The sequence below is a fragment of the Protopterus annectens genome, chromosome 1.part0 (assembly GCF_019279795.1).
Source record: "Protopterus annectens isolate FY-2018-M chromosome 1.part0, PAN1.0, whole genome shotgun sequence".
Taxonomy (NCBI): domain Eukaryota; kingdom Metazoa; phylum Chordata; order Ceratodontiformes; family Protopteridae; genus Protopterus; species Protopterus annectens.
The window spans coordinates 591,107,433-591,122,345 of NC_056725.1; the positions used below are offsets into that span (position 1 = coordinate 591,107,433).

General features: G+C 43.1%; 1 protein-coding gene across 1 annotated transcript in view; it reads left to right on the plus strand.

Annotated features, from left to right (window-relative positions):
- IARS2 (isoleucyl-tRNA synthetase 2, mitochondrial) overlaps positions 1 to 14,913 on the plus strand; it is a 1,410,425-nt gene that overhangs the window by 979,036 nt on the left and 416,476 nt on the right. The window contains exon 17 of the mRNA XM_044061644.1: positions 13,498 to 13,623. Within this exon, the coding sequence (XP_043917579.1) occupies positions 13,498 to 13,623 (126 nt within the window). The remainder of the gene's footprint in view (positions 1 to 13,497; positions 13,624 to 14,913) is intronic.

Below are 14,913 nucleotides of genomic sequence, written 5' to 3' on the forward strand. Positions count from 1 at the left end.
TGTATAAACATACGTATTTTGATTAGCATACCAACATATACAATTTTAGTTAACATTTCACTCTTAGGTTAACATTTACATTTTTACTTTTTCCCACATGAAGTACCAAACATGCTCAGTATGACACGCTCCCTTTAAGTTTCTTTCTTACACTTCCTTTTTGTTTTCCCCCTGCTATTCTTCGTAGCGACTGCCTCAAGTACATGTCTCTCTTTATCCTTTACCTCAGAAACATATGCATTCTGATTGACATAAAAATGTATTCATTTTATATAACATCTCGATCTTTGGTGAGCATATGCATTTTGATTAACATACCATCATGTAAGGTTTTTTAACATTTCTCTCTTAGGTTTATATTTAGTTTTCCCCACATGATGTTGCATGACTATTTTTCTATTGTGCAGCCCTCCAGTCCACCTCCTTGATGCCCTCCTGCACTGCAGGCTGTGTTACAGTCTCCTACTCCTTCCACAAGACTGGTAGTGCTGTATAAATTAAGTAGATCAAGCATTTTCAATGTTATAATACTCTCCTTAAAGTTCCTTTTTTGCAGTCACTTCTTGTTTTCCCCATGCCACTCTGGTGACTGTCCCATCTGCTTGTCTCTCTGTTGTACTCACCTCAGAAACAAGCATTTCGATTAACATAAAAGTATACACATTTATATAACATCTCAACTTTTGGTATACATTTACATTTTTAACATATCACTGTATAACCTTTTGGTTAAAACTTAGTTTCATAGTTCAGTACTAGGCTATCTGCCCTGGGGCATTTGTAAGCCTAGCCATAGTGATGTGGCTTTCGCCACCGCATGAAATGGTGCAAAAATGCACAGAATAGATTTAGAATACTGTGCCTCTGTCTAGTAGTGACACAGTGAAGGTCCCCTTATATAATAGAATTAGTTTACTGTGCCCCTGTCTAGTAGTGACACAGATGTGACCCCTGGGGTAAACTTACGATCTCCCATCCACTCATCAAGATTTCTCTTGAAGAGAGTCAGTGAGGGGCTCTGCCTAACATGAACTGGGATCTTGTTCCAGAGCATGGGAAGCCTCTGGGTTATGAATCTATCCCTCCAGCATGTCCTATTCATACTTGTACCGAGGTTTAAGTCTTTAGCTCTCGTGGTTTTGATGGATTTGGATTTTTTGAGGTGGAGCATGTCCATCAGTTCCTGATTGGACATGGCCTTGTACGTCAGGCAGAGATCACCTCTGAGCAGGCGGTATGCTACTGAATAGAGCTGGAGTTTCTTTAGTCTGGCAGAATAAGACATATGTTGGAGACCCTTGATCCTCTTGGTGAGGTACTTTTGTGGTCTCTCTAGCTGTTGCAAATGCCGGGTGATGTACATACCAAATGGGGCATTATACTCGATCATGGGTCTGATGAGGGAGGAGTATAGGGGTACAATGACATCCTTGGATCTGGATGTGAATCCCTTCATGATAAGGTGTGCAAGGTAGAATGTTTTTCTAACCACTTTGGCAACGTGGGTGTCAAATGAGAGGTCGCTGTCGACTTGGGTCCCTAGGTCTCCGATTACTTTTTCCGTACTCAGTGGGTTGCTGTCTATGTGATAATTTGTGGGTACTTTGTTTTTCCCAAAGGGGATGACTATACATTTTTTGGCATTTAGTTTAAGGCCATGACTCCGGCACCAGTTGTCCGTTTCTGTGAGGCCTTTTTGTAGGATGTATGTGTTCGCTGGTGTATCGACTATGGCGCCTAGTTTGCAGTCATCTGCGAACTTTGTCAGCCACAACCCTCCCATGTTTGCTTTAACATCTGAGAAATAAATGCCGAACAAGAGAGGTCCCAGGACAGATCCCTGTGGGACACCACTTGTGACTGGCTTTGAGTCTGACATTGCTCCAGCGATTTTAACTTTATGGGTTCTGTCCTTTAGCCAGTTTGCAACCCATCTAGTGACATAAGGGTTTACGTTTAAGCTGTTGAGCTTATCTATGATGCCTGAGTGGGGTATTGTGTCGAAGGCCTTAGCCAAGTCCAGGTAGGCTGTATGGACTGCTTTGCCCTCATCAATGGCTCTAGTGACTGTTTCGAAAAAGTCAACCAGGTTCAAAAGGCAGGATCTGCCCTTCACAAAGCCGAACTGGGTGGGGTCAAGTGTCTGTAGGTCCCCAATGTCTCTGTTTATGAGTTCCATAATGATTCTTTCCATAGCTTTGCAGACCGGGCTGGTTAAGCTTATGGGGCGGTAGTTTCCAGGGTCTGTAGAGGTACCCCCTTTGTGGAGTGGGACCACTGTTGCTGCACTCCAGTGTTCAGGTACATATCCTGTAGTAAGGCTAAGGTTAAATAGCATTTTTATGTGCGGGTTTAGCTCCTCTTGGAGTTCACGTAGCACGCAACCTGGGATACCGTCAGGTCCCATTGATGCTGTGTTTTTAGCTTTGTTGAGGGCGGCTCTCACTTGAACATCTGAGATGACAGGGAGATTACATTCAGCTGGGATAAGTATTTCTTCTTTTCGGGGTGAGGGAGGGGAGAAATTTGCACTGAACCTGTCAGCCAGAATGTTGGCAATATCTGTGGGTTCAGTATATTTTTTGTTGTTGTGAACTAACTCTGGGCATATCTGAGGGTTTCCGCCCAGGTTTCTAACATAGCTGAAGAAGGCTTTGTGGTTATCTTTAGTGTCCTTAGCGATTTTTCTCTCAAAGTTGGCCTTGGATGTTTTTATAAGAGAACGTAGTTTTCTGCTAGTGTTGATCAGAGATGTCTTCCCTTTATGGGATTTTGCTCTGTCGTGCAGTAGCTTCCTTCTTTTGTTATACAATTTGTTAATGGCTGAGGTCCACCAGACAGGACGCTTGCCTTTGGTGGAGAGGGACTTGGATTTATTTGGGATTGCATGATCCATGCATTCTTGGAGATGTCCATAGAAAGCATTTGTGAAGGATTCAGCATTGTGGGATGTAGTATCCACTGGCCCAGTGGGCTTAAAGGATACCATCTCAGTCTTAAGAAGAGTGAAGTCTGCTTTTGAGAAGTTTTTCACTGTGGTCTTTTGTGCTGGAGGTGGAGGTGGGATATGTATATCCAGGGTGATTAGTTTGTGGTCAGATCTCACTAGTGAGGGGTATACCTCGGTGTGGAGCATTTTGTCCCCATGTTTGTGATGATCAGGTCTAGTATATTATCTCCCTAGTGGGAGAGGTGACTAGTTGTTCCAGTGCATTTGAATTTATGAATTCCAGGAACCTTTGGGCTAGGGTGTTAGGGCTAGAATAATGTACCCAATCTATGTTTGGGTAGTTGAAGTCTTCCAGTATGATGGTATTTTGTGATACATTCATATCCTCCAATGTCTTCAGGAAGGCTGAGTGGAGTTCCTGAGATTGGGAGGGTGGTCTGTAACATGCTACCAGTTGTATAGCAGTTTTGCCTATGGTTAGTTGCACCTGTATGGTCTCCGATGCTTCATGTGTTGCTACTAACCTGGAGGTGTGGGTGTCCTTGATGAATATGGACACTCCCCCGCCCTTTGTGGTTCGGCCTGGGTTTTGGGGCCGAAAAGCATGATACGAGGTATAGCCTGGTAGCACTGGGGTGCTCTCAGGAGCCTTGAACCAGGTTTCAGTTACTGCACAGATGTCGATGTTCTCCATACTGAGGAGTGCATCGAGTGCCTGCATCTTGAGATTTAGACTTCTGGCGTTGAGCAGCATTACCCTTAGTTTTTTTCCGTTTTTGTTTTCTAAGGAGGTGGGTTTGTCTTTTGAGCCTTGCCTAAAAAAGTCACTATGGGGGTGGCAAGAGCCTTAGCCAATATCCGGAAGCCCAGTGGTGACAGGTGCAAGCCATCCCTTGCGAAGCAGCGTGGCTTTTCCAACACGTCATCCAAGGCAGACAGACTGTATCCCCTTAGAATGACACCAGTACTTGAGCCAATTATTAAAGCTGATCATCTTGTCTTTGTATTGTGGCATCATTCTTGGTGAGGGCAAGATGCTGCTCAGGGTCAGGGTCATACCAGCCTGGGCTACATAATCAGAGAGCTCATCTATGTCTCTTTTCATGTAGTCCAGGGAGGTACATCTCCGGTCATTCACGCCAGCATGGACAATGACGGAGTGTTTGTACTTGCTTTGGAGTGACCTGAGTGCGTGTGTTATGTGGCGGATCCTAGCTCCCGATAGGCAGCTCACAGTCACCCTCTCCTTGTTCAGCCTGGTAAGCGGGACATCAGTGTGTCTGACTATAGAGTCACCTATTACTGGTGTATCAGGCATGGTGTTTGGCCTTAAGGGCTGTGATTGATTGACACACTGATTTATTGAAGTATGTGTTGCATGTGTTTTGTTTTGAGGTGGTGGATTTTTGGATGTCTGCTTTGGGAGCCTCTGTTGTTTTGGTAGGTTTTTTATTAGAGCCTCCGAGTATGTCTTTGTGTTTTTATGTGTTTGGTTTGCAGTTGTGGTAGGTCTATGTGGGACTGGGTTTGTTGTGTGTGTTGTTACCATCTCCTCCTGTCTGGTCATGCCAGCCCTGAGTTGAGAGAGTTCAGCCTCTAGTTTGGCTATATAGTTGCATCTCTCACATGTATTTGTGTTTGTTGGGAGGAGGAGAGGGTTGTCTGTGTACATGAGACAATTGTAGCATTGTCTCAAGATACCCAGATTAAGTAGCTGAACTGGAGAGGATGCCAGTAATCTGCCACTCGACATGCTAGAACAGTATAAGGGAGTGCTGTGCCTTTAAGGGAAGTGGATATTCACAGGGGTGGTAGGTGGATGTAGTGCTTACTTAGTAGAGAAGTTTTGAGAACAAGTGCTAGGCTTATAATATAGCGAGTAGTCTGATTATACTAAGAGTAGAGCTTCCTTAAGGGAAAATTTGAAGAGCAGACTTGGCGGAGCCAGAAGAAGTTTAACCTTGTTTAACGGCTGCGCTATGCAGAACACATAAAAATGCCCAGAGGCGGATTTTAAACAGGGAACTTCAAAAGAGCTAGAAATGGTCCAAAACAACCAATTACTACAACTCTTGCGCTGAGGTCACTTCCTACAGGGACAGGTAGGCTGCTCAAGGCTCCCCACTCCCACTGGTGAGCAAAGAAACTTCCTTCTATCCAAGTAAGGTAATGGACAACACAGGAACTACACCACAGCCCAGAATACAGCAATGCCTGTAAACTGGTCTAAACTAGTCGAGGAGAGGCAGGAAAACAAGGATTATTTTTTTTGTTTTTTTTGTTTTTAGATAGAAACACACAGAAAATGCAGAAACAGTAATAAATCAGTTACACAGGCTAGCACACTTTAGTGGGCAGCCTCAACAGTTAAATTAAACAAACAAACAAACACACTTTCGATCAAATTCGACTAAAAAGTAACTTTAAGTGCAGATATTGAAATAATGCAGCAAACAGCTAAAAAAAACAGTTTAAGCTGTGGTTAACATTTAAATTTTTGTTATTTCCCAAGTGATGGTAAATCCGTGTTTTTCCACTGTGCAGCTCTCCAGTCCTCTTCTCCTTGCCACCATTATATTCATCAGCACTTATTACAGTCCCCTCCTCCTTTCTCAGGACTGTTGATGCTGCATAAATTGTGATACGAACACGTGCAGTGTTGCTATAAAACATATGATGTTTGATTAGCATAAAACATATAACATTTAGATGACATCTTGACTTTTGGTTAACATTTGCCTTTTTACTCCTTCCCCAATAAGAGGACGTAGCTATTTATCCTACTGTATGGGCTTCCAGTCCACCCCGTTATCATCATCATCATCATGCAAATCTTTCCTCTTTCAGTGTTGCTTAATAGTGTTACAGTGCTCCAGCTTTTAAAATCATTACTTACAATCACTTGTTTTCACCTTGCATTCTTAATTACTATCTGCCCCTAAGCACATTTAACTCTATCATTTGACTCAATGTATTTCCTTTCCTTTCACCAACCTGAGTTACATTTGTGACTCCCTGAGAAAAAGAAGAGAGAAGAGAATAAACAGTACAAGTTACTGTCTCTCAATAATTGTCCCATAAGTTTAAAATATGTTTTTAAGCACTATTCCACTCATGATGTTCATCGTGTTTCACTGTTGCAGTCATTACACTTGGGTTATCCTGCTGGCAAGCGACCCGCAGTCGGCCCGAGTTGCAAAGTCTAGGTCCAGCGTCGGTTGCTGTCGCTTCTTCCCAGATGCCAGTGCGCCAGGGGTATAAAAGATGCAACCGACGCCATTTTCTTCAGTCTTTCTTACCACGCAGTGCCTGAAGCAGAAGCAGTTTGCAAGTGCCGGTCGGCCGACTCCTGAGATTTTCGAAATAGAGTTTCAGAACCGAAGTCTTCAATAAAGCTAAGTACCCCGTTGGGGAAACTTTTTCTTGCTCCAGACCAATGTCAGTAAAAGTTAACAATTGTATTTCTTGTGGGAAGCAAATACCTCATAAGGACTTTCACTCTTACTGTATTCCTTGCCTAGGCCCTGACCACGACATTACTAGTTGTCGGTTTTGTGCTAGATTCAACAAATGCGCTATTAAACGTCGGTTTGATTTTGCATTTCATTACTTTGGCCGAAGGTTTAACTATATAATGCCGTTGAAACAACCGACGACTGGAATTCATAAAAAACGCAAAGACAAGGAAAAGGACAGGCATCCGAGGTCCAAAACCGATGACGAAGCCTCTTCTAGGCCAGTCGCCGGTTCACCGGTTCTCAGTGAGGTGCTTTCACAGCCCCTGACACCCGCTACCTCAGAGCCACAGGCCGTATCCGACTCCCACGTGGAGACAACTAGGCATCTGGATACTCAAGGTATTGGGCCTACGGAAAATATTCCCTCAAATGGATCTGGAGCCGCTGAGCAGGCATCGGTTTCTGAGGGTGTTTTCAGACCTTCACAGCTTACTATTAAATCCTCTGCAGCAGCCAAAGTATAGTCAAAGACACCATCAAAGACAAAGAAACAAGTACAGCATTCTCCTGGACAGTCAACCATGCCAAAGAAACAGATGCTTAAAATGGCCGAAGACCATCCTCCTCCTGATAAAAGGCCTAGGCAAGACACTGACTATGACTCCTCTGACCAGGTTTCTATTTCCTCAGATTCCTCTTCACATCAGGGCTGTTCTCTTCCTCCCTATGAGGACTCTGATGCTGAAGAATCTATACCTTCAGCCTCTCCACCTGAGGATTACTCTTTTGGGGAAACTCTGCACACCATGAGGGAACATTTCTACTGGGAGAGCCAGGATTATTCAGAATCCAAGAAAAGGCTCAGAGATTTTCTTTTACTGCCTCAACACAGGCCCCTGGCTATCCCCCCTGTGCTTGATATAGTTGATGATGTTTTCTCTGAATCCAGTCTGTCTCCTGATTCTTTACCCCCTGCACCAGTCAAGCCAGACAGGCATTACAGGGTCCCTGACTCTCATAAATTTCTTTATAAAAACCCTGCTGCTGATCCTGAAAAAATTTCTCAGGGTCCCAAAGGGGTTAAGGCTTCCACTGCTAAAAACCCTGTTCCCTCTGATAGGGATTCTAGAGCTCTGGATAGATGGGGGAAAAAGTTTACACTTCTGCTACTTTAGCTGTAAGGGCTTTAAACTGCCAGTTTCACATGCTTAAATATCAACAGTACCTCATGTCTTTGTTAAAACAAAAAATGCTTACAAATTCAGAGAATCCTGACAATAAGGAAATGCAGGAATTATTGCATGCAGCTGAACAAGTGATAAAACATACTCTGCAATGTGGTTTTGATTCATTAGAGGCTTCTTGCAGAGCCGCAGTTGCAGGCTCTGTCATTCGAAGGCATGCTTGGTTGAAAGAACAAAGTTTACCTGAACATGTTAAAGTAAACATATTGGATGCTCCATTACAACATGATATTTTGTTTGGTGTTAAGGCAGAAGAGGTGTTAAAGAAAATGGAGGATAAAGCAAAATCTATGCAGATAGTAAAGGATTTCTTACAGGTTCAACCACCTAGGTTTAGTAGAAACTGGCCTTCAAAAAATTGGTCCATTCAGGTGTCAGACAGGCCACAAAGAGGCAGATACAGATGCCCAAGAGGCAGATCTCAGCCACAAGGCTCCTACAGACCCAAGCAATGGGGTGCTTCTGCCCCCAAAGGAGGAGAAGACAAATCACATCCTTATAGGAAACAGTCCCAATGACTTTCCTCTACAAAAGCCAAGCACTTACCTTTTGGCAGCACCCCTAGGGGGAAAACTAGCACTTTTCGCACAAAATTGGCACGTAATCACCCAGGACAAATGGGTACTGAATTATAGGTTCTCAGGGTTACAGGTTCCACTTTCACACTCTTCCAAAATCAAAACGTATGCCGGACCTGCCACAAAACCAATGGGCAGAGGCACAAAAGGAAATTGCTGCTCTCATGGACATGGGAGCTATTCAAAAAGTCCAACAGCAAGAACAGGGACAAGGATTTTACTCAAGACTCTTCCTGGTTCCCAGAAAGGACAAAGCCTGGAGACCAATACTGGACTTGTCAATCATAAATACTTTCCTGGATGTTCCAAAATTCAAAATGTTAACACTGCAGCAACTTCTACCCATGCTGGGCAAGAAGGCTTGGCTAGTTACTTTGAACCTCAAAGAGGTATACCTGCATGTCCCAATCAGACAATCTTGCAGATGATGCCTCAGATTCATAGCTGGCTCAATGCATTACCAATTCTCTGCACTGCCCTTTGGCTTATCTACTGCGCCCAGGGTCTTCACAAACTGCTTGGCACCAGTAATTGCATTTTGCAGGCAAAGAGGAATTCAGATATATCCCTACTTAGACAACTGCCTTATTCAAGGAGAGAGCAAGGACAGTCTACTAAAGCATCTGGCGTTTGTAAAAAGATTATTCATTTGCCTAGGGTACACAGTAAACAAAAATAAATCAAAACTAGTGCCCTCTCAAGAGATAATATTCCTGGGTGCAAGCTTAAATACAACTGCCCAGAAGGCTTATCTCACGCCAGACAAACAAAGGCAACTGACTCATTACTTTCAAATGATGGCAACAAAGACCCAGCTCCCTGCAAGAAAAATTCTGCAGGCCCTGGGCTTCATGGCTTCCTGCATTCTACTCATTCCATATGCAAGACTGCGTATGAGGAAACTACAATGGTATCTAAAAAGTGTTTGGACTCAGCATTGCCACAGCCTGGAAACAATAGTGACTATAATTCCCTGTCTACAACAGGAGTTTCGATGGTGGCCCAGGGACTGTCACCACAACAAGGGACAGCCCTTCACCTTATCCACTGCCAGGCAGACAATAACAATGGATGCATCGGACTATGCCTGGGGGGCACATATTGCAGGAAAATGTATTCAAGGCACGTGGCCCAAGGAACAAATGCATCTTCACATCAATCAAAAGGAGATGCTAGCTGTACAGAATCCCCTGACAGCCTTCAAGAATCTACTACATCCAGGACAACTATTACTAAAGATGGACAACATCACAGTTATGTGGTACATAAACAAGCAAGGGGGCACACATTCCTACCCGCTCTGCAGGCAAGCCATGACTCTGTGGAGCACAGCACTGACCTATCAAGTACATCTGCAGGCACAATTCCTGCCAGGAAAGAAAAATACACTGGCAGACGAACTAAGCAGAAGTCTCATGGATCCGCACAAATGAAAACTAAATCCACAGGTCTTCAGCATGATAACAAGGAAATGGGGACGCCCGGACATAGATCTTTTTGCTTTCCCTCACAACTGCCAACTACAGAAATTCTGCACAAGAACTTATCACTCACAAGCATGGAAAGTGGATGCTCTTTCATTCAGCTGGAAAACCCTGACAGTTTATGCCTTCCCTCCACTGCCTCTTCTTCCCAAGGTACTCCTAAAAGTCAGACAAGAGAAGCCAAAAATTATCCTGATTGCCCCAGACTGGCCACGCCAGCACTGGTACCCAATCCTAAAGAGCTTGCCTCGAGGACCAGCCTGGCCTTTACCTCAAATTCCTCATCTTCTGACTCAACAAAATAATCCGATTCTACACAGTCAACTCAGAACCTTAAATCTGGCTGCATGGCAGATAATTTAGCCACTCAGACCACACCTCTCTCTAAAGCTGTTATGGATGTTATTCTGGAAGCCAGGAGGCCCAGCACCAGGAAATCTTATGCAGAAAAATGGAAGAGATTCTGTGCTTGGAACCAGGCACAAAGACTTGAACCGCTTTTTCCAAATATACCTCAGATTTTACAAAACCTAACTGAGATGCTGGACAAAGGCCTATCCTTTTCGTCTATTAAAATCCATGCCTCTGCCATTTCAGCTCATTACAATATGGAACCTCCTATTTTTTCAAATCCACTGCTAAGGCAGTACCTCAGAGGGGCAAGAAACATAAGACCCCCAAGGAGAGCACCAATACCTACTTGGGACCTCAATTTTGTATTAGAAAAGCTCATACTGCCTCCTTTTGAGCCAGCCAACACAGTTGATATAAAATTCTTATCATGGAAAACTGCTCTGCTCCTAGCAATAACTTCAGCAAGAAGAGTTTCAGAGTTACAGGCATTAATGGCAGTGGAACCTTTCATCATTTTTCATCAGGACAGGGTCTCTCTAAGGACAAACCCAAAATTTATGCCAAAGATGGTTTCCAGTGTGGCTCTTAACCAAACCATTCATTTGCCAACTTTCTATCCAAATCCCCAGAATAAAGGGGAGAGACATCTGCATACTTTGGATATACACAGACAGCTACGATTCTACTTGGACAAAACAAAAGCTTTCAGAAAAACTGAGCAACTGTTTGTAGCTTATGCTGCAGGATCACAAGGAAAGCCTATCACAAAACAGACAATTTCAAAATGGATAGGACACTGCATTCGCTTCTGCTATGCACAGCATGGCAAATCAGTGCCTAAGGCCGTAAGGCCACATTCTACCAGAGCAGCAGCCACTTCAGCAGCCTTTCTCAGAGGGGTACCAACCAAAGACATTTTAGAAGCTGCAACCTGGAGTTCAGTGCACACTTTCACTAAGCACCACCACTTACCTCTCTACTCTAAATCCAGAGCAGGCTTTGCCACTGCAATTCTGCAGGGCCTGGTAGCCTCTCTTAATTCTATTTAGACCCAGCCACCCAACCTCAGCTTTGGGATTCAACCCAAGTGTAATGACTGGAACAGTGAAATACAATGAACATAGTACAGTTGTGTACCTACCATAAATGTAGATGTTCAAGTATATTCACTGTTGCAGTCCAGGTTACCCACCCACCATCCCCCTTTCTCATTGCTGGGTCCTATTTGTACTTCTCAACTCTCTACAACCTATGTGATGTATTTGCTTGTAGATGAAGGAAATGTTATTTTAGTACATGCATGTTTTTTGACATAATTTTTTCCAGCCTTTCCTTTTTGGGGGCACCTGACATCTGGGGCAAGAAAAACTGAAGAAAATGGCGTCGTTTGCATCTTTTATACCCATGGCGCACTGACGTCAGGGAAGAAGCGACAGCAACTGACGCCGGACCTAGACTTTGGAACTCGGGCCGACTGCAGGTCGCCTGCCAGCAGGATAACCCAAGTGTAATGACTGCAACAGTGAATACACTCGAACATCTACATTTATGGTAGGTACACAACTGTACTTTCTTCACTGCACTTGTCATTTCTTAACACCCTTAATAGTTAATCTTTTTCTTTCAGCTTGCCATACTTTGAACACGGGGAACAATCCCTGACCCGTGACCTTTCTTCTAGATTCCCTTCATCCTCTTGTCTCATCCCTCCATTTTCCTCTCTCTTTCCTGTATTTTCCATTCATAGTACATTTATGGGTTGTTACAGGATAGCCAGTGCTTCAGCTAGATCCCCAAATGTTTTTTGTAGAGCCTGGTAGGAACAATCGACACTGTACAAAATAAACAGCCACCACTTTATACCTTTTTGTCTACTTAACCATATAACTGGAACAAATACATTTTTTTTTCCTTATTTCCCTGGAAAAATACATATCAAGAAATAACCTGATATTGTTCACTTTAAGCACTGTGCCAGGCTCTCAGACTGACTCAAGCACACACACACTGTCTCTTATGTAGAGTAAGTGGCAAACAGCACTATAATGTCTCATTGTCGCCTTTGATTAGTACTACAGATGCCATGCTGTCCAGTGCACTCTCTTGATGTCCAGTTCAGTCTTCTGTATTCTTGTCCATTTCTCCAGAAAGCCCTTCACCAGCATTATGCAATCTCCTTTTTCCATTTGCTCTCAAACATGGCTCAAATTAATATTCTTGCATGTTCCTATCAATCAACTTACTCTCAGAAAAATTCATACTAGCTTCTGTGGCCTCCATTTGCTTTCCGCTCAATGTTCTCCTTGACCAGAGGTGGCACAGTGGTGCAGCAGATAATGTTGTCACCTCACAAGAGATTCCCCAGTCGAATCTCGGTTGGGTTGCCTTCCTTGCTGAGGCTGCATGTCCTCCCTTTGTTTGCATGTTTCCTCTGGGTGCTTCAGTTTCTTCCCACATTCCAAAGACATATACGGTATGTGATTCAGACACTCTAAACTGGCCATAGGTGTGAGTGTGCATGTGAGTGTGTGGTGTGGGAGAACTACCCTGGCAGGGCTAGAAACCTGGCAGTGTAAACCTTGGCTATAGATGATTGTAACTGTGAAGTGACAACCCCGAACCTCTATGCAAAAATGAGAAAAAGGGGTTGTGGATGGATGGATTTTCTTTGACCAGAGCCTGAATTATCCTGGAATGTTCATTAAGTAAGTTGTCTATCTCATCCCATTTACTGTTCTGTCCAGTGATGTGCTACTATGTCTGCTTGTTATCTTTTATCTCTTACAAAATAAGCTCCAGAGATATTTTGTTTTCCTCTCAAACCTTGTGCAGCCTAGGATCTGTTTTTCCCTCAGCCATCCTCATACATCCTTTGAGTGCCTGCTCCATTTCCTAGGTCTTTCTTTCCTGTTGTGTTTTGGTGCTTCTTACTCCTAATAAACATTCATTAACAATGCTGAGATGGTCCATATTTCTTCACATAAAATTTATTTTTTCCCCCTCCAGTCTGCTCCTTTTTTAATATATCTTTATTTTCCCTGGAAGAGAGTCAGGAGATGGTATTCATACTTGGAGTGGCAAACTGAAAGTTGATGTTATGGCAATTTTAATATATAGGGATTAAGGGACTTAACGCATGCACTCCAGACTGTTTCACACACAGGTATTGCCTGGAGATAAATAAAGAACCAAACTGGTATTGTTAGGAGGTAAATAAAAACTTTAAAATGTACATTGACACAACTCATTCTAACATTAACTTACAATTCCAGGTAAAAGTCCAGCAGATAGATCAGGTGAGTTTTAATAGGTGATCACTTGGTGTTTCAAAGCTAGTGTTCTTACTCTTGGCTTGCATTGTGTTTACTTTTGTATCTACATAAACTTTTTGTGTTGACATAATCTTATCAGTGCCATTTTAACTTACAGGATCACAGTAAAGATCCACCATATGGAGCAGATGTTCTGCGCTGGTGGGTTGCAGAGTCGAACATATTCACTGAGGTCATGATTGGACCACATATACTTAACACAGCAAAAGATAACATTTTTAAGGTAAGAACAGAGTGAGCTCAGTATGGCTTTTCATTGTGGTTGTTTATTGTCTCTGTTTTGTATGGCATATTTATGTGTATTTTCCATCTATGTTATAGTGTTATGAGATATTATGTCTGCTCATTTCAATGAGTAACTTGAAATCAAAACTTATTTTCCAAGTATATGCTAACTATAGTCAGAACTTTTAATCCATATTGTTTTTAAAACTTCACAGAATATTCATACCTTTTGATAATTATTTTTTTTTATTATTTATTTATTTTTTTATTTAACATTTGTTAACTGGGAAAGTCCGACTTGGAACAAGCCAATTTTCAGCGGAGGCCCGGGGAGAAATGCTCCTAGATAAAAAAGGCACATCAAAATTGGATTAAGTGGGTAATCAGAGAAAGAACGAAAGTGAAATTTTTGTCTTGTTTTCTTATTATTCCTTTTGGGGAGCACGGTTACAAAGGCTGTTAACCATTCATTGGTGTGTTGATAGGTTTTTGCTTGAGTGCCTTGGGAAGCTCTGTATACTTACTAATGACTGTGTCTCTTTCTTTGAGTCAGACACACAGAAGAGTCATATAACATTTCTTTTTAACTTCACCAGTGTCATGATGTGGTAAAGTCTTGATTATGGCTCGGGCAACCTAAGTGGCATTCACAGCCTAGGTGTTTGATGTTACCGGCAAGGGAGGATGGGCTGAACTGACTGCATACGGTAGGTGATTCAGACACTCTAAATTGGCCATAGGTGGTAGTATCAGGAGGTTGGGGTTAGGCTATTGCTAAAGCCCACAGTTGCCAAAATGCTGGAGGAGGCATAAACTCCATTGTATCTGCCTGTGCGATGGCCCCTCCAGATGGCTTTTGCCCTGTCAGATAAGAAGGTGGATCTCCACAGTCAAGTCCTGTAGGAGGTGGCTTGCTGGTCAGTAAGCAGGGGAGGTGAAAAAGAATTAGGGAAAAAACATTTATTTTTTCACTGCAGCCAGTGTTTTGGCAGATTTTCTATGATTTGGTCCACTTACTTTTTTTTGCTTTTTTTGACCTACTGTCTGTTGATTGTCAGCCTCCTCTTGACCACTGGGACTGTTTTTCTCTGTGAGCAGAGCAGTGGTTGACTGGGAGAGGCCATCACTCAGACAACCATTGGGGTGGTTTAAGATTTTTTTCTTAAAGCCCTTATCCTCTGCATGCATCTGGCATGGAAGGGTACATACCATGTGCTGACCACTGAGGACATCCCGTGATTTTCACAAGGGGCATTCCACTGAAGCAGCCCTACCCTTCCTCCCAAAG